At 37.9% G+C, this 24,763-nt stretch overlaps 1 protein-coding gene across 2 annotated transcripts in view; it reads left to right on the top strand.

Annotated features, from left to right (window-relative positions):
• The window catches only part of MALRD1 (MAM and LDL receptor class A domain containing 1), a 770,287-nt gene that overhangs the window by 63,539 nt on the left and 681,985 nt on the right, over positions 1-24,763 (top strand). For both annotated transcript variants that reach the window (XM_053896000.1, XM_019460623.2), the window contains exons 6-10: positions 1,114-1,215; positions 1,855-2,001; positions 9,806-9,972; positions 15,221-15,313; positions 18,576-18,783. In XM_053896000.1, the coding sequence (XP_053751975.1) occupies positions 1,114-1,215; positions 1,855-2,001; positions 9,806-9,972; positions 15,221-15,313; positions 18,576-18,783 (717 nt within the window). The remainder of the gene's footprint in view (positions 1-1,113; positions 1,216-1,854; positions 2,002-9,805; positions 9,973-15,220; positions 15,314-18,575; positions 18,784-24,763) is intronic.

Below are 24,763 nucleotides of genomic sequence, written 5' to 3'. Positions count from 1 at the left end.
TAACCGACTGAGCCACCCAGATGCCCTGAATTCTTGTTCTTTAGCACATTATGATGTAAAAAAAGTGAATTGTCAGATACCTACAGTACCTGTAGGGTTGTACTTACCAGATTTTTTGCCCTGAGAGTATGAGGAAGCACAGGAGTGCCAGAGGGAGTGGCTCTAAAGTCTGTGAGAGAGGAAAAGAGAACATGAAAAAGCATGAAAGGAATTGGAAAACTGTCGGACCAGTAGCTCGTGGGACCTCGTGCTGTCAAAAAATTGTTAGCGCTGATACTAGGAGGAATGAGTGGAGAGAGGTGATGGTTGAGGAGTCGGCCACTTGTAATTAAGATAAAGGAAATGTTACCACTTGTAATGATGGTACTCACAGGCGTGGTGGCAGAGGTCATTTTTCCTCAACCTTTCTTCATGACCATCAATACGAAAAAAGCAAGAGATGAAGAGACAAGATGAAAGTAGATATCAAAATGACGATGACTGCCAAGAGTCAAAATCCTCGAGGTGGAGGGGTGGTGCACCCTACAGTGTCTGTCGGTGACTGCCACAAGCTGGCACAATGAGGGATGTCATCTGATGTCGGGAGACTCAAAGCTGAGGTGGTTGGGAAGATGGGACTGAGAATTGTGTGGAAGTGGCAAGGGAGCAGGGAGGCCCAGTCCACTTTCCAGCCCTGTGTTGGGCGGGCAGTGGAGGGAAAAACAGACACCAAGCAGGGAGAGGATTTCAGGGACCGCGGTTCCAGGAGATCAGCTTCCAGTTAAAGAGGACAGCATATCAGCATATGTCATAGTTGACACAGGTACAATTATCCTTCTATTAATAGGCTCCTTGTTTCCACATTAGGCCATGTTACTTCCATGGAGACATGGACGGTTTGGTTTGGGGGCTTGGCGGTCACCACAGAGATCCGATTAAATCCCAGAAGCACTGGCATAGTTGTATTATTCTCTCTGACTCTCTGTGTGATGGAGCTGCCTGGGGAGCGATGCTGTTACAGAGAGGAGTTGGGTGAAGAGTGCTTTCTAGAACAAATGCTAACATTTTAGGAAATGCATGAGTCTTTCCAGTTGTACCTACATCTCCCTTCTTGCCTCTCTTTAAATTTAACAGATGAAATTTTACCATGTCAAGAAACACTGAATACCGAGCAGGAACTGTGCCATCTAGATTCACATCTCTGCAATTTTGATTCTACAGATGAAGGATTGAGCTGTAAGTGTTAAATCGAGATGCCCACCATGATGGTATGTAGCCATCCATGAGACTTGGACCACTGCTAGGAATTCAGACCACTATGAAGGATACTCACCTGCCAACCTTTGTTGACATTTATGTCCTAATTTTAGCTGGAGTGTTGTTGGAAGTCTATGCTTTATTCAAAACATGAAAGATACTAAATATGTAATTTTAAGGTGATGTTTTATAAAGTAGTTCCATTAAAGACCAGCTTTCAATTATATAGAGTGTTTGTTCTTTAAAATTTCCATGTGATTATGAATAACAAGTGATTTAAACTAATTTCATAAGGTAGGTAAGGTCAGATTATATATGTGCCATTTAAAACGTTGTAATAGGAGCAGTGTACAAGAAAAAATGGAAACTTCTTTTCACTTTTGAATGGCAGTGGTTTCCATTTGGGAGGATGCCTATCTGGATCAAGGGAGGAACTTCTGAAAAACACATTTGCTGGTATATTCTAAGGCTTATTGAACCAAAATTTGTAGGTATGAAATTGTGTGTGTGTGTGTATGTGTGCGCGTGTTAAGCTTTGATTATAATACATAACTATGGCTAAGCAGCTACTCTAGTACACTGTGATGGTTCACCAAGATCTTTTTTGGCTTTCTGTAGTATGTCACGTCTGTGGATTTGAATCTGACATGTGTGACTGGGCATCAGAAACATCTGCTGGGCGAATTTCCTGGATGCGCACAAAAGCAAGAGAGGTTCTTGCATTAGAATCTATACCTCAGCAGGATCAAAGTAGTGATGATGAAGGTAGGAAATAAAAAATAATCTTCTGTATATATGATTTTTAGGATTTTGACTTATTGTGGGTAGTATGAAGATATTTCATCAGGGATCTTGATGTATATACTGAGTGTATTTTATTGAAGCTATATTTGCATAGATATTGAAAGTAAAAAAATCATTTTATTGACAGTGTAAAGAAAGAATTATACTAGGTTAACTTTTAATTTTATAAGTTTTATTATTTAATCATCAACAGATAGTAGATATTGTGGGAAGAAAAAGGTAAAGTATTAAAACGCTTTTATAAAGCTGACTAGCTCTCCTTTTCACTAGTGTTATCGATGATTTTCTTTCTTTTCATCTAACATTAAATTTGTGGTGTCTGTTTATTTTTCTTTCCACTGCTTTTTCTTTCTTTCTTTTTTTGAGGAGGTATTGTTAGTCTTTTCTTAATTTAGTAATTTAAAATTTTGTCACAGCAGAAAGTAATAGCTATTTTTTCTACTTCCATGTTGGTTTACTTTCTCCATAGTTTTGCCTTTTCCAGAATGTCATATAATTGGAGTTATACAGTTGGTAGCCTTTTAAGATTCGCTTCCTTCATTTACTAATGTGCATTTAGGGTTCCTCTCTGTCCCTTTCGTAGCTTGTTGGCTTATTTTGTTTTAATAGTGAATTATATCCCATTGTCTGGATGTACCAGGGTTCATTCACCTCCCGAAGGACATTTTGGTTGCTTCCAAGTGTTTGGCAATTATGAATAAAGCTGCTATAAACATCCATGTGAAGGTTTTTGTGTCAACATAGGTTTCCAACTCTTTTGAGTAAATTCTAAGGAGCATGGCTGCTGAATCGTTTAGTAAGAATATGTGTAGTTTTATAAGAGGCTCCTAAGCTGTCTTCCAAAGAGAATGTATCATTTTTCATTCCCATCAACGATGAATGAGAGATCTTGTTGCTTCACACCCTCTCCAGCATTTCGCTGATGTCAGTGTCCTGGATTCTGGCCATTCAAATAGGTGTGTAGCGATTTCTCTTGGTTTTAGTTTGCGTTTCCCTGATGCCTTATGATATGGCACATCTCTGATGCTTATTTGTCATTTGTATGTCTTCTTTTGTGAGGTGTCTGTTAAGGCCTTTGGGTTTTGGTCTTTTATCTTTATCATTTTCTTTATTCACCATTGTTTCTTTTATTTCATGCCCTTGATTCCTTTCCTTCTTGAATTGGTTCACTTAGTAATTATTTTTTTATTCAGAAAAGATCTGTGGTGATGGTTTTGCTAAGCATTTATAAGCTTCAAGTGTTTTTAATGGCCTCACTCCTAAATAATAATCTATTTAGTCATACAATTTTTGAATGAAAATCTGTTCATTTTATTTCTAAGTACATAGTGATGGTTCTTCTTTAGCTACTGATATCTACTGTAGTCATCAAGAAGTCTGAGCTCATCTAATTTTTTTCCATTTTATGGAGATTTAATAAAATGTTTATCTCTACTGTCTGAAATATCATCGTTATTAGTAATGATGTGAATATATTTTATTTAAATTTTTTAGTGCTCAGAATGCATATATGTTATCACTTGTGAACATGGTATGTTAACTCTTTTCTGGGAAGTTTCTTTCAGTCCCTCTGTTCTTGTCCTCTTGAGTTCCTATTAAATACATGTCCTGGGAGCCTGTGTGTTAGTGTTTTTTATTTGTTGCTCTTATTCTTTGTTCTTATTTTTGTCTCCCATTCCTGTTAGGCCTTTGTAGTTTTAAATGAGGATTTTATATGCTTCTTTTTTTGTTTCCTTCTTTAGTATCTCAATTATATTTCCATTTTTACCCCTTTTTTTTAGTGCTAGCTGTGAGTGTATGAAATATATTTACAACTAATCCAACTCCACTTTGAAATAACTTCATACTTCTTGGGGCACCTGGGTGGCTCAGTCGGTTAAGCGTCCGACTTCGGCTCAGGTCATGATCTCACGGTTTGTGAGTTCAAGCCACATGTAGGCCTTGTGCTGACAGCTCAGAGCCTGGAGCCTGTTTCAGATTCTTGTCTCCCTCTCTCTCTGACCCTCCCCCATTCATGCTCTGTCTCTCTCTGTCTCAAAAATAAATAAACGTTAAAAAAAAAGAAATAACTTCATACTTCTTCACAAAGTGCACGTTATCTTATAATCATAAAATATTCCTAATTTCTCCCTCCTGTCCCTTGTGTCATTGTTATCACTCATTTCACTTATATGCAAACTATAATCATCAAATACATTGTGGCTATTGCTATTTTGAACTGTTCTCTTTTAGATCAATTCAGAATATTAAAAATAAAAGGTTTTGCCAAAATTTGAAGGTAACTGATTTGCTTTATTTATTGCTTTCCTAGTACTGTTCCTTTCTTTATTTAGATCCGAGTTTATGACTAATCTCTTCCCTTCTCTTTGAAGAATTTCTTTTAACATTACTTATATTCAAAGCCATTGTTTCCTTGTTTATTTTCTGTATAGGTGTGATCTGTCCATTGATCTAAGTGGGGTATTTAAGTCCCCTACTATTATTGTATTATTATCAATTAGTTCCTTTATGTTTGTTATTAATTGTTTTATATAGTTGGGTGCTATCATGTTCGAGGCATAAATATTTAAATTGTTTTGTCTTGTTGTATTGTCTCATTATAATTTAGTACATTTCTTCATTTCTTGTTACAGTTTTTGCTTTAAAGTCTATTTTGTCTAATTTAAATATTGCTGCTCTACCTTTTTTCTGATTTCCATTTGTGTGATAAATTTTTCTCCATCCCCTCACTTTCAATCCGCAGGTGTCTTTAGGTCTAAAATGAGTCTCTTGTAGGCAGCATATAGATGGGTTTTGCTTTTTTTATCCATTCTGATGCCCTGTGTCTTTTTATTGGAGCACTTAGCCCATTTACATTCAAAGTGATTCTTGATAGATATGCATTTATTGCCATTTTATTACTTGTTTTGTCATTGTTTCTGGAGATTCTCTCTGATCCTTTCTTGTCTTTGTCGCTCTTAGTCTCTCCTTTGTACTCAAAGAGTCTCCTTTAATATTTCTTGCAGGGCAGGTATAGTGGTCATGAACTCCTTTAGTGTTTGTTGGTCTGGGAAGCTCTTTATCTCTCCTCCTCTTGAATGATAGCCTTCCTGGATAGAGTATTCTTGGCTGCAGCTTTTCCCCCATCAGCACTTTGTATATATCATGCCCTTGTGGCTTTCCAAGTTTTCTGCTGAGAAATCTCCAGCTAGCCTTAAAGGTCTTCTCTTGTAAGCAAAGGACTTCTTTTCTCTTGCCGCTTTCAAGATTTTTCCTTTGTTGCTATATTTTGCAAATCTAATTATATGTCTTGGTGTTGGCCTGCTTTTGTTGATTGTAATGGGAGTGCTCTGTGCCTCCTGGATCTGGATGTCTGTTTCCATTTCCAGATTAGGGAAATTTTCTGCTATTATTTCTTGATATATATTTTCTGCCCCCTTTTCTCCTCTTCTAGGACTCCTATATATGAAAGTTATTATGTTTGATGGGATCACTGAATTCCCTAAATCTATTCTCATGTTGCATAATTTTTCTCTGTTGTTCAGCTCCATTGTTCTCCCTTGTTTTGTCTTCTAGGTCACTAATTCATTCCTCTGCTTCTTCCTGCCTGCTGTTTAATACATCAAGACTGTTTCCAATCTCGTTTATTGTGCCCTTTGTCCCTGATTAATTCTTTTTTAACTTTTATCTCTGTGGTAAGGGTTTCCCTGATGTCTTCTATTTTTTCCCAAGCCCAGTGGGTATCTTTACAATTGCTGCTTTAAATGTTCCATCAGAAATGTTACTCATATGTGTTACTGAGATCTCTTGTGTGGCCTTAGCTTGTACTTTCATTTGGGATCAATCCCTCTGTCTTTGTGTTTTGTCTGAATCTCTGCCTTCTTCTCCGTGTTAGAAAAGCCGATTATGTCTTCTGCTCCTGATGATAATGGCTATATGGAGAAGAGGTCATGCAGTGTCCAGGGATGGTGCTTTAGTGTGTGTCTCTGGTATGTGCTGGATGAACTCTGCTGTTGTGTTTTGGCTGCTCTGTCCTTCAGGTCAGTCATCTGCAGAGGCTCTTCTCACCTGCTGCGTGTGGGCAGTGTTGGGTGTCTGGCCTGAATGTGGTGAATTTAAACTATGTGTGCTCTCGGCTGCTTGTGAAATGAAACCTGACACCACTTCCACCAGAATTGAAGCCCCGCAGAACTCCATGGTTGGGAGATGTGGTGTGGGTAGGGGTTTGTGCTGGTCTTCTGGGGGAGGGGATGCCGTGCTGGGACCAAGACAAGCTTCACTGAGAAGGACAGTCTGCCAAAGCACAGGGGGCTGGGGCTCAGTGTAAGCTGGTTAGGCACCCAGTTTTGGAGCTGCACTGTTTCCTGCAGGTGGCTCTGTGTTTATGTTGAGGACAGGGGAGGAAATGGTGCTGGCCAGCTCCTTTGTCTTCACAGAGGGATCTCTGTGAACACTGCCTCCCAGGGATGTACTCGGAGAAGAACGAATAATCTCCTCCCTGTGTTCCCCAGGTGTTTTTGGTGCTGTCTGCCCTCAGGTTGTTTGCCTGCCTTCTCTCCAGGAGCAGTGCAGTGCCCTCTGGGCTCTATCCCAGCTAAGCTCACTGACCTTTAAAACCCCAGGCTTTAAGCCCTCCTGGTTGCAAGAACTCACAGAATTCAGCTCCTTTTCTTTTCCAGGCCAATGATTCTTTGCAACTTTCTTCTCGTGCATTCCCCTGTGCGCTCCTCTCTTGCTTGCCCTTCTCTGTGACGGCAGCTCCTTTCCCTCTGCAGCACCTGTGGTCTCTTTCTCCCCTAAACTATGTCTCTGCACTTTCTACTTTATTCCATGTGGTCTCATCTCTCCCTTTAGTTGTGGAGTGTGTTCTGCCAGTCTTCGCCTCAATTTCTGGGCTGTTTAAGATGATTTGATAGTTACCTAGTTGTGTTCATGGGATAAGATGAGTCTAGGGTTCTCCTAGTCTGCTGCCAACTTCCTCTCCTAACATTACTTACAAAGCAGGTCTATTGGCTACAAACTCTCTCAATTTTCATTTGTCTGAGAAAGTTTTTATTTCTCCTTCATTTTTTGAAGAACAGTTTTGCTGGATGCAGAATTCCAGATTGGGTTTTTTTTTTCTTTTCTTCTTCTTCTTTTTTTTAATGTTAGTTTTGAGAGGCAGAGACAGAGCATGAACACAGGTGGGTCAGAGAGAGTGGGAGACACAGAATCCAAAGCAGGTTTCAGGCTCTGAGCTATCAGCACAGAGTCCACTGTGGGGCTCCAATTCACCAACCACAAGAGCATGAACTGAAGTTGGACACTTATCAGACTGAGCCACCCAGGCACCCTTCCTTTTTTTTGTTGGTTTTTTTTTTGTTGTTGTTGTTTTTTAAGGTTTCTTCTTTGTTTTTGATCCTTTGCAGTTTTAATATGACATGCTTACATGTAGGGCTTTGGGTATTTATTTTGCTTTGTATTTTCTGAGCTTCCTGGAACTGTGGTTAAAATCTGATATTAATTTTGGGAAAATTGTCAGTCGATATTGCTTCAGATACTGCTTTTGTTCCTTTTTGTCTTTCTCATTCTTGTATTCCCATTAGGCATATGTCACTTTTGTAGTCATTCCCCAGTCCTTGAATATTCTATTCCTTTTTTTCCACTTAAAAAATATATTGGCTTTTTAGTTTTAGAAGTTTCTGTTGACATATTTTCAGCTGTACCAGTCTACTTAGTCACCCCATTAAAGACAATCTTCATTCCTGTTGGAGTGGTTTTTGTTTTTTGTTTTGATTTTTTGTCTCTAGCATTTAAAATTTTTTTCTTAGAATTTCCAGCTTTTTGACTACATTTGTCAGTCTTTTTATTTTTCATATTTTCTACTTTTTTTTCCCATTAGAGCTCTTAACTATTAATTATAGTTGTTTTAAAGTCCCAGTCTGACAATTCCATATCTGTGTCTGGTTCTGATATTTGCTCTTTCTCTTCAAACTATGGATTTTTTTTTCTTTTTGCCTTTCAGTATGCTTTGTAATGTTTTGCTGAAAGCCAGACATGATGTACTACGTAAAAGTAATTAAGATCAATAGGTATTTAGCATGAATGACCTTTTATGTTTATGCAACTAGAGATTAGACTCTTTACTCTTTGCTGCAGCTATAAATGCCTGAGGCTAAAAATTCACCTGGTATTCTTGATTTTATCTTACTCGTTGTCTTTGGGTTTCCCTAGAGACATATTCTTAAATGAGGTCTGAGACCTACAGTTCTTTGAATAGTATTCCCTTGTAGGGGGATCCCCTTTTATATGGTAACCAATTGTGAGGTGGAGGAAAAATATTCTTCAGTCTTTTAGTGAAATTGTTCCTCTGTTACAAGATCTTCAAAAATGCTTCCTTCCCCAACCTTAGATGAGACAGGAAAGCTAGACAGGGCTGGATCTGGGTATTTTCCTCCTCTCCTGTGGAAGGCTAGAGCCTGCTGGAGTTGGTATCTCTCTTCTCCTAGGTCAATTAGGCTCTAGTCAAACTCCAGTTAGTAACGTGGTGGTAAAATAGTTACTTTTGAGTACAAACCTTGCTATTAATACCTGAATAATCCAGGTGTATTCTCACGTGTATTTCCTTAAGACCAACCTTAGTAACAATATTAGTTTAGGGTTTCGTACTTCGCGATAATGGTTGGAGTTTTGCATATGCTGTCACTTAGTTGTAGCCCAAGGTAGTGAATGTTGGTGTATTTTCCACCTCAGATTAAGAGCAGAATTCCTCAACTCTAGTCTTCAACTTCATTGAGAGAATTTGACTGTTCTTCCAGCTTTTTTTGGTAATATTGAAATTAGTCAAAATCTAAGCTACCAGAGCTTGAGTCTGGTCTCAGAGTTCAAGAGTTCTGTGGGTTCAACCCTACTCACCATACTTGTTCTTTCCTTATCTTTTTAGATATGTTTTTTGCAATGGATCGGTCTCAACTTTTATAAAAATGTGTTTTTTATCTTATTTATCATTTCTTTGTTTAAATATCAGAGGCAAAGTATTAACTTGCTATGGTATTTTGCTTAAATTCTTACATTTTAAATAAATAAGAGTTTTGCTTAAATTCATAGTTTTTAGAAATTGTAGGAATATTTACTAACTTACAGAAATAAAGAATTAAAAGGCTTCATTAATGAAAGGTGAAGTTGTAAAATCATAGAAATAACTTCACCTTGTCTATATTATTGTATTTAAGAACAGTGTAAATTGGTTTTAAGTATCAGATGTGTTAAAATTGATTGACAATATTTTCACATACTATGAAATTCATAGGTGCAGATTAATGGGGCTGTAGATATCTGATACTTTCCTGTGGTTTGGTAAGAAAGAGGGAGTTCAAATTAAAGTCCCTTGAAACTATTAGGGTTTTTCTAAACCTAAAAAGTAAAAGAGAAATAAAAGAGGAAAGAATTCTGGGAAGAAAGGTGTAGAATTCTTGGTTAAAGAAAGGTTGAATTGTGACATTTTAAAGAAAATGGTAATGATTTGTAGCATAGAGATTTTTATATCAGCAGATTTATTTTTATAAGAATAATGAATTGAAATTTCCTAATTTCAGGAATTAGGAGCCAATTTCAATGCATTTGAAAATACATATGGAAATGAAAACCTATAATTTGTAATCGATGTAATCATTTACGACAGCATAGCCTTTTAAATACAATCTTTGTCTTTCAGGCCTGATTTTGGAAACCCCGGGAATATAATAATTTTGTCCAAACAGAAAGCAGCTGATTTTTCTAAATTGCTTCATTTCCCTTTATTTTTCAGGTTACTATATGTGGATAGGAGCTAAGGATGCTTCTACTCTTAACCGTTTAGACAGCAAGGCTTATTTAAATAGCTCTGTGTGTCACTGCCTGGGCAAGAGATGCCATCTTCAATTCTATTACTCTATGGAAAACAGTGTTCTGAGAGTAGGACTATATAGTAATAAGGTGAGAAGAAACTTGCATTTATTTCAGATTCATTGAATAAGCGAAATTTCTCTTTTGGCAATTTGTGTTTCTATTTCTCAGTTGTGCGTAGGCTTTAGATAGTCTTTAACTTGACTCTATTTAGTATAGCTTTGAAAAGAAATGTTAAGAACTAGCTTAAGAGATACGGTCACGTAGACAATTTCGTGTGATGATTTGCACCATATTATTTTACAGAATTGTTAAAATTCATGGAGATATATTAAAGAAATAATAGATCTAATAAAAATGAGATTTTTGAGATTCTGTTATGTTGGCTCTGTGTTGACATTCTGATGGGATCTGTTTTGGATTTTAGATCCACATATCTAGAGCTATAATTACGATGGAAACAAATTACTTGTTATGGTACCAGTAGATACAGTTTTTAGAGACTGGTAATTACTGATTAAATATAAACAAATGAGTCAATGGAATGGGCAAAGAAAGGCTCACTGGGTAGAGTGAAAGTTGCAGTGTTAATATTAGCAAATAGAACAAATTCAGGCCTTTTTTCTAAACCTAACTTGAAATGAAAACAATCTGCCACCAGTGGGAAAATATCTGAGATGCTTTCAGAATTTCTATTGTGAAGAAGAATTTATTTATTGATAGAAGTAAAAAAAAAATCACAGGGGTAAATAGTGGTCATTCTAGCGATGGGAAACATTTGATAATAATTGCACGAATTCTTACATAGGAAAAAGACAGTAGAAGCATCCAAGTCAAATTCTTTTGGCTTGAGGTGCTTTGAATAAATCTAGTTGTAACTTCCTCCTGACATCAGCCAAATGCATTTTCCAAGAAAAGTTTATTAATTTAGCGTTTGTTCTTATCAAGTATCACTAACCATCTGTCAATAGCATTTTTTTTTTGGTTCTATTTTCTTCTGAATTCTGAAGTGCCATCATAATTAATCCTCGGGTATTGCCTATTACCTATTACTAAGAGATCTGAAAATTCCAGAGAAATTCTCCTTTTTATCCTAGTTCTATCACAACACCCCTTTCTTTTTCTTTTGTATCATTTTCTTCTTATCCAGTCTTTTTTCTTTGACCTCTTCTTTTCCAGAACATTCACAGAGTTCTAAAGCATAAAATTGGATGAGTGAGCTCATTAGATGGCCTAATATATTTTTTTCATGGATGGGACACAATTTCTAGCATTCCGTACTATGTTTTATTTTTGTGACATTTTTGCAGTAGTATTTGCCACTAGAATAGTTTTGTTGAATTTATATCATAGTTAAAGATGCTTTAAAAAATATATGATCTTATGATACTGCTTTTCACAGGTAATTGATATTCACTAAATGTTGACCAAGTTGTCTTAGAGTAGAAATTTGTGTAATATATATTCTAATACTAAAGATTATTTTAATCTACCCTGAACAACAGTGATGGATTTTAAAAGTTTATATATATATGTTTATATATATAAACTTATATATATTTTATATTTAATATAGATTATATTCATATAAATATTTTATATTTATATATTATATATAAGGGAGTTATGAATCATTGAAAGTGAACAATATCAGTGTTCTGGTGACTTTGGGACTGTATAAGAAAAGATTATAAACAAACTGACTTCAGATACACCATATAATAAGAATAGTAATCAAAACTCCATCTCCCACATTATAAGAAAAGAAGTTAATCATGGAGAACTGATCTAATGTATTAATCAGAACCAGTTGGGTGTAAATCTTGGAGTACTGAGTGATGTTTGGTTCATTAGTTTACCTAGTATTCTGCAAGGCAAGATGCTATCTTTTCTCACACTCTATTTGCTCTGCTCTATATACATAACATATAACATATTGGTCACCAATGAAAAATCTGCATCAAAATACATTTAAATTACATGTTGATGTTTTATCACAGACTTAAAAAGGACTCCAATCCTATAATTAAAAAAAATAGCTCTTGATGAAAATGATCATTTATATCTTCCATGAATAGAATAAAGAAAACAACCCTTAGGGTATATGCAGGTAAATCAAGAAATATCTAGTAAAATGCTGAAGGTGGTTTTCTTTATTTTCAGAGGACATTAGAATTTGAGAAGTAGAAAATACAGGGAAGTTGTTAAATAAAAAGTTGACTCTTTTTAGGGTCACCTTACGTGTATAGGAGTTCTAATTTCTACCATATAGAGATCCTTGAGATTAGGTCTTTATCATCTATAAAGTAATAGTCATAGTAACAGCCTGTATTTTATTCTGAAGAGAGTTTCCATTATCAATGAACCAGCCTGTGGTGCGTTGTACATATTCTGATTAACATTAAAAACCACTGGTTATTCATTAGGATTATAGCTAACAATATGGTTTTGTATATTTGAAATTTGCTAAGAGTATGGATCTTAAAAGTCAGCACAAGAAAAAAAAATTGTAACTTCATGATGTTTTGGAGGTTCACTAAATTTATGGTGGTAATTATTTCACAACATATATGAAATCATTATATTGTACACCTTAAACATATGCATTGCTATTTGTCAGTTATAACAATAAAACTGGGAAAAAATGAAAAAAATTTAAACTGGTAAACAAACAAACAAACAAACAAAAAACCTCCCAAATGTCAAATGGGAAGAACACATAGCTGGGGCAGGCAGGGACGAAAATGCCTTAGAAAGTAGTTTAAAAAGAACAAAAACAACAACCTTGAGTTTGGTACCTTTGATTTCTTTACTGGAAGAGGAAAGGAGAAGCTGAGGTCTCCAGGAGATATAGTCATTCTTTCCTTGAAAGGTAAAATGGCATTATTGATCCTGGTCTGGGAGAGTAAGGACATTTTCAGAATTTGTATTGATTGGTTGATTGAATGATTTTAAGATAACGGAAAATTAGAACTTCACGTGAACGCTTTTTCTGAGCCGAGGGTTTCTTTTTTACATTGGCACCTGTTGAAAGTAACTACATAAGAGTCTGAGATTGAAGAGAGAATGAAATAAAAGCTGACTTATTTAGTTGGAAGAAATTATTTTTCTTTTTCATTACTTGTGCTGTCAGACAGGAAAATGTGCTAGAAAAATCTGTATTTCATACACAACATACCGTTAACTTAGTGTACAAAAAGCCATTTAAGTTTAAGAAGAATGCTGCGCACTTTTCAAAAAACTGTAAACACATTCTTCTTCAGGTAGAATAGAGGGGAATTAATTTGTCATTGGAAAAAAAGCAGGATTGCTCTAAGTTATCTTCCTAAATGAAAGTGAAGGGACGTGCTGAATGCAACTTGCCAAGCAGTGTCACTAAAACCGTCTGTGGAGGACGTTAAGTGTCTTGATGCTAAATAACTGAGGTTGTGTAGGAAATTATTGAAAGAAAAATTAGTTGTGTGTCCCAACTTTGGGTCGCTCTGGTTCATCCTGAAGTGACCTGGGGGCTGTCAGCTGAAAATACGTCTGCCGTGGATGTTTCACTGTCTAGTGGAAGTCTTAATAGTTGATATGAATAAGTAATAAAATGAAGTACTTTTTTAATGGGTTTAGACTATCTTCTGAAATATTCAAGACTTGGAAATTGGAGCAGACATCAGAGGGTAAAGGACTGAGTTGAAAATAGATTCGTTTTTAGAAAGTGTTGGCTATGAATGAAATAAGTGAGGCTGAGGGGAGACAAATGCTTACAGGAGTCTGAAAAAGTGTGAGTGTCATGTGAAATATGAATTACAACGAGAAGTTATCTTCCGGTGCTGTTTTCTATCTCACAGTGGAAGGAGGGCACAGGCAGTCGCAGAGCTCAACCTGAGACATATTTATGCCACTCTGCATATTCACTCTATTGAAATTTGAAATAATCAGTGCATCTTACGGGTAAACATTATGAACAATCTGGTCTATCTTTAGCAGGGAACTGTCAAATTAACTTGCATGTTGGACAGAATCTAAAGAAATACGTTATTTCAGAGTGTAACAGCATGGTCACAAGTCATAAGGCACAATAACATAGGCCACATTTTGGAGTACATTATAGACTTTTACCTCATAGTGTATAGGAGCATAATTTTGCATGTACTTTGTAACCTGGAAGATGATCATTTTACCAATGCATGACAGAGCATTGTGCTCTAGAAGGCACAAAAAGGTCTTTGAAAGAACAAGAGAGTCGAATGGAAATATAATCTCCAGACAATAACTGTATTGTTTGGAACTTGGAGTGAATTCTCCCATAGAAAAAAATATGTTGAGATTGTGCAGAAGAATATATCTGATAACATCGTGGTTTTTATTAATGTTTGTTTATTTATTTATTTATTTATTTATTTATTTTTGAGGGAGAGAGAGAGAGAGAGAGAGAGAGAGGTGCGAGTGGGGGAGGGACAGAGAGAGAGGGAAACACAGAATCCAAAGCAGGCTTCAGGCTCTGAAGTGTCAGCACAGAGCCCAACATGGGGCTGGAACTCATGAACCCTGAGATCATGACCTGAGCTGTACTTAACTGACTGAGCCACCTGGGTGCCCCTAATGTTGTATTTTAAACTTTCATGTTAAGTGTTTTCGTGTTATTTCTTTCTTTTCTAATGTCATGGCAATATCGTAAAGTGTAGTAGTGTTAGCAGAATCAACATTTAAATAGCTGGCATTATGAATTTCTATTTAGAGTTGTATTTTTGAAGTACAAAACTTTATTTAAGATTCTGTTCAAATTTTTGTTCTGTCCTTACTCTCCATTGTTAAAAAATAAATATATAGACATGCTTTATTTTCTTATTTGTTTAAGACTGTTTTTATAGAGCAGTTTTAGGTTCTTAGCAAAATTAGGGGGAAGGTACAGAGATTTCCCATTTTCCCCCTGGGACCACGCGTGCACAGCCTTCCCCCTTATCAACATCCTCCATCAGAGTGGTACCTTTGTTATAAATGATGAACCCGCATTGACCATCATCATCATCACCCAAAGTCCATAGTTTACATTAAGGTTCCCACTTGGTGTTGTGCATGCCATGGGTTTGGACAAATGTACAATGACACGTATCCACTGTATGTTATCATCCAGAGTATTTTCACTGCCTTAAAAATCCTCTGGGCTCTGCCTTTTCATCCTCCCCTGCCTCCATTTTATTGTTCCTTTAAAAAATGTTAAACACCTTTTTACCAGTACTTTAGGCTTCCTAGTATTTTCATATCAACTGAAATGTAATTGAGAGAGCACATACGCGAATATGAGAGTAGAATTTGGGGAATTAGTAATGTCATTTTCTTTGAATCAAAGGAAGAAGAAATATTTTGGACATACAGCGCATCAACTGACAGAAAATGGGTGAAAGCAGAGGTGTTAATACCAGAAGGACTGAAGACATTTAAGGTACAAAATGGAAAAACAAGCACTTTTTTATATCATAAGTTTAATTTGTAGTTTGGCAGTAGTGAATTTTGTCATCCATTTCTAAGTTTAAATTAGCATTTAAATTCATGATACAGATTTCTATATTTGGGGAGAGCCATTGCCTGCTTCTTTTCATTGTACTTAGCCCTTCTCAGGCCACATTTCCTCCGAGTAGAAGAGCCAGAGTGTGACTCCTCATGTTTAAAGCGTCCTCATTTTACACGGGCTCCCTCCCTAGCACCCCCCACCTCCAACACCATGCACTGAAAACAAGGAAGCAAACTGCATTACGAAGCAGATAAATAATAAATTGGTATTGAAAATCAGTGAAGACTATGCAAATGTTTTGAATGCAGTAATTTACATCTTTATGAAACATGGATAACTCTACCTTTGCAAAGATATGTCTGCAATATACATGTGCTCAGTGGGAATACTATCTCTTAAGCACATTAACTCAAGATTCCATGTTGTGTATAGAGTTGAGATTGTGCAGAAAAGCATATCTGATATTTTTTTACCTTTCATATTAAATATTTACCTGTCATTTCCTTCTTTTCTAATATAGCAATATTGTAAAATGTAGTCATGTCAGTAGGATCAACATTTAAATAGCTGGTATTATTAATTGCCATTCATAATTCTGTTTTTGAAGTGCATTATTTTATTTAAGATTCCTTTCCTATTGTATTGTATATAGAGTGTATAAATATTTTTTTGCTGGGCTGTGAGTATAAAATAATAAGACTGATTGTACATGTGGCTCATGAAACCAATTTCATTCCTTTATGATAATACCACATATGTACATCTTTCTAGGTTTGAAAGGGAGAACCCGAATGAAACTGAAGTATAACCATGCAGATTTTTAGAATCCCATTTACTGCTCAGATTGGAATTTCTGAACCATAGCATTTTTGTATTAATCACAGCAAAGTTGAGGTTTATATCATAGCCTATTGCAATAACATTTGGCACTATTTTAATTTTCTAAGCGATATTTATCTTTATAACTTCTGAAAGAGGTACTAAATGGTTAGAGTTTCATTCTTTTTACATAAACTGAATATTAAAGTTTGTTTTGTTATTTAACTCAGAGATAAAACAAAATATAAAGGGAGTAATTTGGGAGCTATTCTAGATTTCCAAGTGCATATTAAATGTAATTAACTTTTCAACAATAGCACCCTTTTGAGACCTAAGTTTAAACTCATCAATTTTGAAACCCAAACTGATATCGTTTATGCACATTTGATCTCTTGCTGCTATAAAAATATACAACTGTAGATCCAATAATTTATATATATTTATACTATATATATATATAGTATATTCATATGTAGAATGGTATATAGCAGCATACAAAGTTTTTCTATTATTAGATATGATTTAAGTTTAATATTATTTTCTAGACTAAATTGTTAGCTGTATTTACAAACTGAAACTTGATCATAAGTAATTCTTTTGTTTAAGTTTTTATTTATTTTTGAGAGAGAGAGAAAGAGGACAGAGTGTGAGTGGGGGAGGTGAAAGAGAGAGGGATACACAGAATCTGAAGCAAGCTCCGGGCTCTGAGCTGTCAGCACTAACTCATGAATGGCAAGATCATTACCTGGGCCGAAGTTGGACACTCAATCAACTGAGCCACCCAGGTGCCCCCTTAAGTAATTCTGAACAAACAAATATGTGTATATACATATATATATGTATACATATTCATATTTTTGCATATATATGTGTATATATGTGTATATATGTATACATATGTATACATACATACATATATGTATAGCATTATACACATATATGTATATATGTGTGTATACATATATACACATATATACGTATATATGTATATGTATACATATTCATATTTTTGCAAAGGAGAAAATATATTCAGAGACTTTAAGCTGGAAGAAAGTCAAAGGAATTAGTCTCTATTTCTAGTATCTTACACATTAACAACATCTTGTTCACTGCTGCTCAATAGTATTTTCTGTCATAAGGGGAAATTTAAGTATCTGTGCTCTCCAATATGGTAGCCAATAGCTACCATACACGTGGTATGGTAGTACACGTGGCTACTGAACACTTACAATGTGGCTAGTGTGGCTGAGGAATGGAATTTTAATTTTGTTTTCGTTAACTTAATTTGAAATAGTCCTTTCTAGCTTGTGGCTACCATATTGGATGGCAGAGAAATAGTTATTTAGTAGAGTCAGGTATTCATACCTCTTGTCCACTCTGGTAGACAGCTAGCCATTGGTCTTGATAGAAGCTCAAGGACAATACTTTGATATTATCTTACATTGGACTGGCAAGTATGGTCATTGCACTTGCTAATACCGTATACTTTCAAAAAACCTCGCAATTCAGCTGGAGACAATGAGACTTATTTCTTTTAATTAGCACTTGTTTGATTATTAGAGAAATTCTTCTTCTCTGAAAATAGATTTTTATATTTATTATTTTAAATGTTCTATTCTTCTGTTGTGTTCCCTTACTATTTGCCTAACATTTCCCTTCTTGCATTCCAATGCTGATATCAGTAGTTTAAAAACCAGATGCGGTTATAGCTTTTGGTCTCTAAGTAGTGATCATACTTATTCTTTTCCCCGAATATTAAAGAAAGAGAGCAGTGAAGATGATGCTCAAGTAACAAGTTTGCAGTCAGGGACATTGCCAAGGGTGAAGTGGCATGTAGTATTTCTTTTGCTCATGGGTGGGTTCTCAGAGGTGTCAGTGGATCTGCTGTGCCCATAGTCTTTGTCCTGGTCCCTTGGGAGGCATATATTATGGACTGCTGACCTTTCTTAAATGTAGGGCTTTTTTCATTCAGACCAATTATACATGTGGGTCAGGCTTCTCAAGTAGGAACTTTATTGGTTGTATTTGCTTCTCTTTCAACAGGTGTTTTTCTCAGTAACTATTAAATGTCTATTCTTTTTGGAGGGTTATTTTTTTAAATTATTTTTTTTTACATTTACATTTATATATTTTTGATAGAGACAGAGCACAAGTGGGGGAGGGGCAGAGAGAGAAGGAGACACAGAATCCAAAGCAGGCTCCAGGCTCCGAGCTGTCAGCACAGAGCCAGACATGGGCTCGAACTCACAAACTGCGAGATCATGACCAGAGCCGAAGTCGGACACTTAACCGACTGAGACACCCAGGTGCCCCTGGAGGGTTCTTTTAAAGGAGATTATCAACTCATAAATTGTTCATTTTTTGCCTTTTGAAGATTATCTTTGAAGGGACCATTCTGAGCCAGAAAGGTTTTATTGGGCTGGATCAGCTCTGGGTCTATGCCTGTGCACGTGCTCCATCCAGAAAGCTTTGCTCTACAGAGGAATTCACTTGTGCTGGTGGCCAGTGCATCGCCCAAGAATTGGTCTGTGACTCTCAGCCAGACTGTTCTGATGACAGTGATGAAGACCCGGCAACTTGCTGTAAGTGAATTAATGATTTACTTCTTCACATGCTCACATTCACGACTGTGGTTGGATTTAAAAGTCTTTGCACCGAGTGAGGTAAAGTTAACATGTATGAAATACGGTGAATGTTTATTCTCACTCTGAAGCTATTAGCACTATTCTTTGTGGGGGTCTCTAAGCTAATTTAAGGCTTTGGTACTTTTTGTTAATACTGCAAACTTTGTTGAACAAGTGCGTAATTGTATTATGGTATGTGTGCGTTTTAAAGAGGAAAATGGGTGGGAAGGGCAACCCCTTTATACTTTTCCCTTTGGAGACATAGATTATGGATTGCTGACCTTTATTAAGTGTAGGGCATTTTGCATTCTGACCAATTAGACAGAAAGCTGTGGGGAGGGTTTCAAGAGGAGGGCTGCCATTGCCTTGTAGGCAGCCATGATGCCTGTAGAAATGTCAGCCGTGGTTGGTATTCATGACTGGGCAAAATTTAGGTCCAGCACCTCCCTTTTAGGATTTTTATGGAGAGGCTTTGATAGGAGTGATGACAAGAAGTCCCATTATTATTCAAGTCTAGTTGTATTTGAAAGGAAATATAATTTAATTTAAAACCCAAATGATGGTTCCCATATGAGGTAACTTAGCAACTAAGATACTTGCGTCTCTTTGGAAACAATGAATTCTAACTAAATGAATCCAAATCCCATATCACAAACAAGTGGGTTTTCTTAATTATTAAAAATTTGCCATTTGTTTTGCTGCAGTTTTAGCGATGTATTATGTTGAAAGAAATATTGCAACGTGTCACCTTTTAAATGAAAAGTTCTTTGTACAAAATGCTTCTGTTGATTGGTAGAGATTTTATTAAGAGCAATGGAACAGGATGCAGGAAAGAGGAGATGGGAAAGTGAGGGAGAAATCCTCTGCCTGTTTTTATTTTTTTTTAATTTTTTGTTTTTAACGTTTATTTATTTTTGAGACAGAGAGAGACAGAGCATGAACAAGGGAGGGGCAGAGAGAGAGGGAGACACAGAATCTGAAACAGGCTGCAGGCTCTGAGCTGTCAGCACAGAGCCCGACACGGGGCTCGAACTCACGGACTGTGAGATCATGACCTGAGCCGAAGTGGACGCTTAACCGACTGAGCCACCAGGCGCCCCCCTCTGCCTGTTTTTAAACAGCAATTCCATTAATGCCTCAGACACTTGGTTTTAATACTAGATTAAAAAAAAAATCTACTTACCAGTATAATCTTGGTGGAATTTTTGGGTACAGTCTTTTTTCACTCAAAAAATATGTGAGGACAATTCATTTTCTCTAATGTGTCAGTTTCTTTTCTTTTTCAAAAAAATGTATTAAGCTTATTTGAGAGAGAGAGAGAGAGCGCGCAGGTGCGTGCACACAGTGGGGGATGGGCAGAGAGAAGGAGAAGCAGAATTCCAAGTAGGCTCCACACCATCAGCACAGAGCCTGATGCAGGTGTTTAGAACTCACTGTGAGATCATGACCTGAGCCGAGATCAAGAGTAGGTTACTTAACCGACTGCGCCACCCAGGCACCCCGTCAATGTCTTTTCTGTGCCTTAAAATTTCTTACAAACAATTTGGGTCATTTCTTTTGGAGAAATTCACCTTACTAATAGTTTGCATTATTCTTGGGTTCATTGGCTGAAAGTAAATATATTTCTTCTCTTTTCAATTGCACATATTGACACTTAGCTTTTTTCCTCCCTTTTTCCCCCTCCAGTGAAGGGTTTTTTATGTTCTCCTTGTAATTGTTTCTTTTTTTGTAAATCAAATTCCACCCGGAGTATCAGTAGATATTTTAGCATTTGATTTTGAACATATTTTCCCATTTCTCTTTTTTTCTTGTAGTTTCATTGGTTACATAGATGGGATTTTTCCAGGGGAGTATATCTTGATACCATTCTGCTATTTCCTTTGAGCGAAGGGACAGATGTCTGTGCTTTTCAACAAATAGTGTTATTTCCTAGTGTGTTAAATTTTCCAAATTATGTCATTTCATTTGAACAAAGAAAACCTGACATGTTTGCTTGATTGAGACCAACTTCATATAGAGGGTGTGACATAAAAATGTAGCCATATTACATATTATGAAATATTTATATATTGATGCATACATGTCCATATATTTTGATGCTGACATGAGTATTTCATGTACATATTTGTTCAATCATTTTTGTTTTGAGGAAGTTATAAAGCAATCGAATTACTAGAATTTATATTACACTACTTTGGGTGCTAAAATAATATATTTGTGCATATATACACAGGCTTATATATATTGTTACACACGCTTATATATATTGTTCCCTTTGAAATTTAAAACCACCTTGAAACATTCTACACCTACTTTAAATTTGTATTTTACAAATTGAGTTTGTAACGCAAACTTTTCTTATGGTTTCCCATGTTCATAAAGCACAAGCAACATGCTTTTATACCTTCCTTTTATCCCATTTTAGGATGGATCTCTAGGACTGTGTAGCTTATATATGCAGTTCGAATAGCACGAGTACTTACTGGAGACTCAGGAAATAGTAACTAAAGAATACTGTTAGTTGGGATTATGTAGTCAGTGTGCTTTTCCCAAAAGTCACACTCACTCAGGTGTTCTTTCATTACCAAGTTCCTCTTAATTTTAGATACTTTTAACAAGAGTAGTTGACCTAGCCTCTAGCCCCATTCCTTTTATAAAGCAGTTAATTGTTAAGTGAAAAGGAGTGTTGCTAGAGTTTTGCTACTCTGGTGTACTTTGTGGACCAGTGGCATCGGAATCATCTAGGAGCTCTTTTGAAATACAGAACCTCAGGCCATAGCCCAGTCTTACAGAACCCAAAGTTGGCCATTAACAATGTGTCAGGTGGTTCCTCTGCATATTAAAGTTTGAGAACCGCTGAGCCAAACAGTCTTCAGAAATGGAGCCACAGCTGAGAGAGAAAACAAACGGCATATAAAAAGTAGACTTAAGGCAAACTAGTCAAGAGACCTTTCACGAGAGAAGCTAAAATTCCCATAACTAATTCCTAAGAGCATCACTATAATACCAAACGATAGATTTTATTTTTTAAGTTTATTTATTGAGAGACAGAGACAGCACGAGTGGGAGAGGGGTAGAGAGAGAAGAAGAGAGAGAGAATCCCAAGCACACTGTCAGCGCAGAGCTCGACCTGGGGCTCGAACTCAGGAAACCGAGATCAGGACCTGAGCCAAAACCCAGAGTCTGATGCTTAGCCTACTGGGCCACCCAGGCACCCGAACGATAGATTTTCAAACCAGTTTTATTGAAGAACAATGGACGCACCACAAATGCACATACTTAATGTCTGTGATTGTTGAGTTATACACCCGGTCTTTGTCCAGGAGCTTTTCTGTGTCCTTCTTGTAAGAACACTGAACGTGAGAGTTTTACCCTTTCAACGTGGTGGGGCGGCACGTGTGGCCGCACACATGGGGACAGACGCTGGCCGGTTACCGTAGCGTGCGCCCCCTACTCGAACCCGGGCGGCTCGCCCCGCCACCTTTCGCCGCCCCGGGCCCGGGGCGCAGCGGGTCGGGCGGCCGGCGGCACCTGGGCGGGGACTACCCTCCCGCTTCCTCTTCCGCGGCCTCGCGGTCTTCACAGGCCTCCCCGCGGCGGACGGCCGCCCTGGACTTCGACAGCTCGCGGCGGGCGGGCGCTGCTCTTGGCCCTCCAGCAGGTGGGTACTCCCCGCGGACCCAGCAGCCGCCCCCGGGCCGTGCCGGTGAACCGGCGCCGCGAGGTCTAGGGGTCGTGTTCGCTGGGAAGCACTTAACGCTGCTGTGCAGGGATCCCCGACCCCGCCCCCGACCCCGCGTTCGCGGCGGGCGGCGGCGGCCGAACGCGCCCCCCCGCCCCCCGCCTCGAGCTCTTCCCGCGCGCTGTGGCCGTGGCCTCGCCCGTGGCCTCCTGACGCCGCGCCGCCTCCCGGAAGGGGGCGACCCCGCGGCGAGCGGGCGCAGGCCGGGGGATGCAGGGAGGCGTGGCGGCCCCCAGCGGCGGGCGCCCGCGCGCTCGGAGCCCGGGCGGGCGGGCGGGAGGGCCCGGGACCGCGGTGACAGCCCCGAGGGAGCGAGGCGTCCCGCCGGGCAGCCCCCCGCCGGGCCGGGAGCTCCCGCGCTTCCAGTTCTTCGAGCAGAAGTGGGGCGGTTACTGCAAGGACTGCAGCAGCCGATGGCGCAGTGCCCAGGTATGTGGGTCCAGGGCACCCCCAAGGTTTCCTTCAGGCAGGATTGCAGAACTTGTCAGACAGAAGTCTTAGAACTCTTCTCGAGTGGAAGAGAGCACCTGTCAAAGTTGTAAACAGACTCCATGCCTCTGCTCCGTAAAACTTCGCCGCGCCGACCCTAAAAGTCCCTGTCATCGAGATTTGTGGGGGAGTTTCAAAGGCAAACACCTGTGACAGCACTTTGAGCTTCAAATACATCGTTTAAACGAGGGGGGAAAACGGTCCTGCCGAACGTGTCTTAGCGAGCAGCTAAGTGAGGTGTTTTTTTTTTTTTCTTCCCATGTCCCTTTTCTGTCTCTCCGTTCTGAAAATAATTTATGAAAGGCCGTATTTTCGACAAAACCCTAAATAAAAGTATTGCAAAAAAAAAAATGCACAGTATTGTTGACTGTGTAGTGTGCAGGAGACTTCTAAACGAATTCATCTTGCATAGTTGACGCTATACCCATTGAACAACAACTCACCATTTCCCTGTACCCTTGGCCCCTGATAACCACTGATCTGTTTTCTGCTTCTAGGAGTTTTAATATTTTAGATTCCTCATATAAGCGGAGTCATTATGCTAGGTGAAATAAGCCAGTTATCGGACAAATACCGCATGATTCCAAACAATAGATTTTTGACATTTACTAATATGGTCCTGTATAAAAGAGGGACATTGCATTGCAATGTATTTTTAAATATTTCTTTTAAAAACGTATCTATGTATTTTTGTGAGAGAAAGAGAGAGCAAGCATGAGTGGGGGAGGGGCAGAGAGAGAGAGAGAGAGAGAGAGGAAAAGGGTGAGAATCCCAAGCAGGCTCTGCACTGTCAGCGCAGAGCCTGATGTGGGGTTTGATCCCACCGACCTGTGAGATCATGAACTGAGCTGAAACCAAGAATTGGACTTCTAACAGACAAAGCCACCCAGATGCCCCTATTTTTAAATGCTTCTAATAAAATAATTAAAATATACCTTGTTCCAAACATATCTAAAGGCATATACATTTGCAAGCTGAACAATTTACATATAAAATATACCTAATTTCTAGACACATTCCACGTGGATGAACCCTAAAGCCATTATGCTAAATAGCACAAGCAAGTCACAAAAAGACAAATATTGTATAATTCTACTTACACAAGGTACACAGAGGGGTCACATTCATAGAAACAAAGCAGAATGGGGGTTGCCGGGATGAGGGGAGGGAAAGATGGGGAGTTGGTGTTTACTAGGTATAGAGTTTCACTTTGTAAAGATGAAGAAGTTTGGACTATGCCTGATGGTGATGGTTACACAACAGTGTGAATGTACTTATTCTGCTGAACTACACTTAAAATGGTTAAAAAGATAAGCTTTATGCCACCTATATTTTACCACACAAAAATACAATAATTTATATACCCTTTTCAATCATAACATGGAAAAAGACTGCATATGTGTTTCAAAAAGGATGCAAGGTTGGACAGATCTGTGTCCGAATCAAATAGTATGGGAAACTCTGGTGGAAAAAAAAGTTCTTTTAATTGTAGGATTCTTCAGAGCATTTAAAATGCTAGTACTTTAAAGTATACTTTAAAGGAGAAGTCAGAAAAAAATAAAGGAGAAGCTGATACAGTGTTCAAGTGAAGGAAGTTTTAACCAAGAATCCAAAGCAGTGCATTTAATGTTCACTGTGGTGCTATCTCTGGATGTCTTTCATATTTTGAAGAAAAATTTTATGCCAAAAATTTCCTGCAGGCAGGGG

Source organism: Panthera pardus, unplaced genomic scaffold (assembly GCF_024362965.1).
Source record: "Panthera pardus isolate Hobbes unplaced genomic scaffold, ASM2436296v1 HiC_scaffold_6, whole genome shotgun sequence".
Classification (NCBI taxonomy): domain Eukaryota; kingdom Metazoa; phylum Chordata; class Mammalia; order Carnivora; family Felidae; genus Panthera; species Panthera pardus.
Note: the sequence above shows the minus strand (reverse complement) of the source record. Positions and strands in the feature narration are given on the sequence as shown.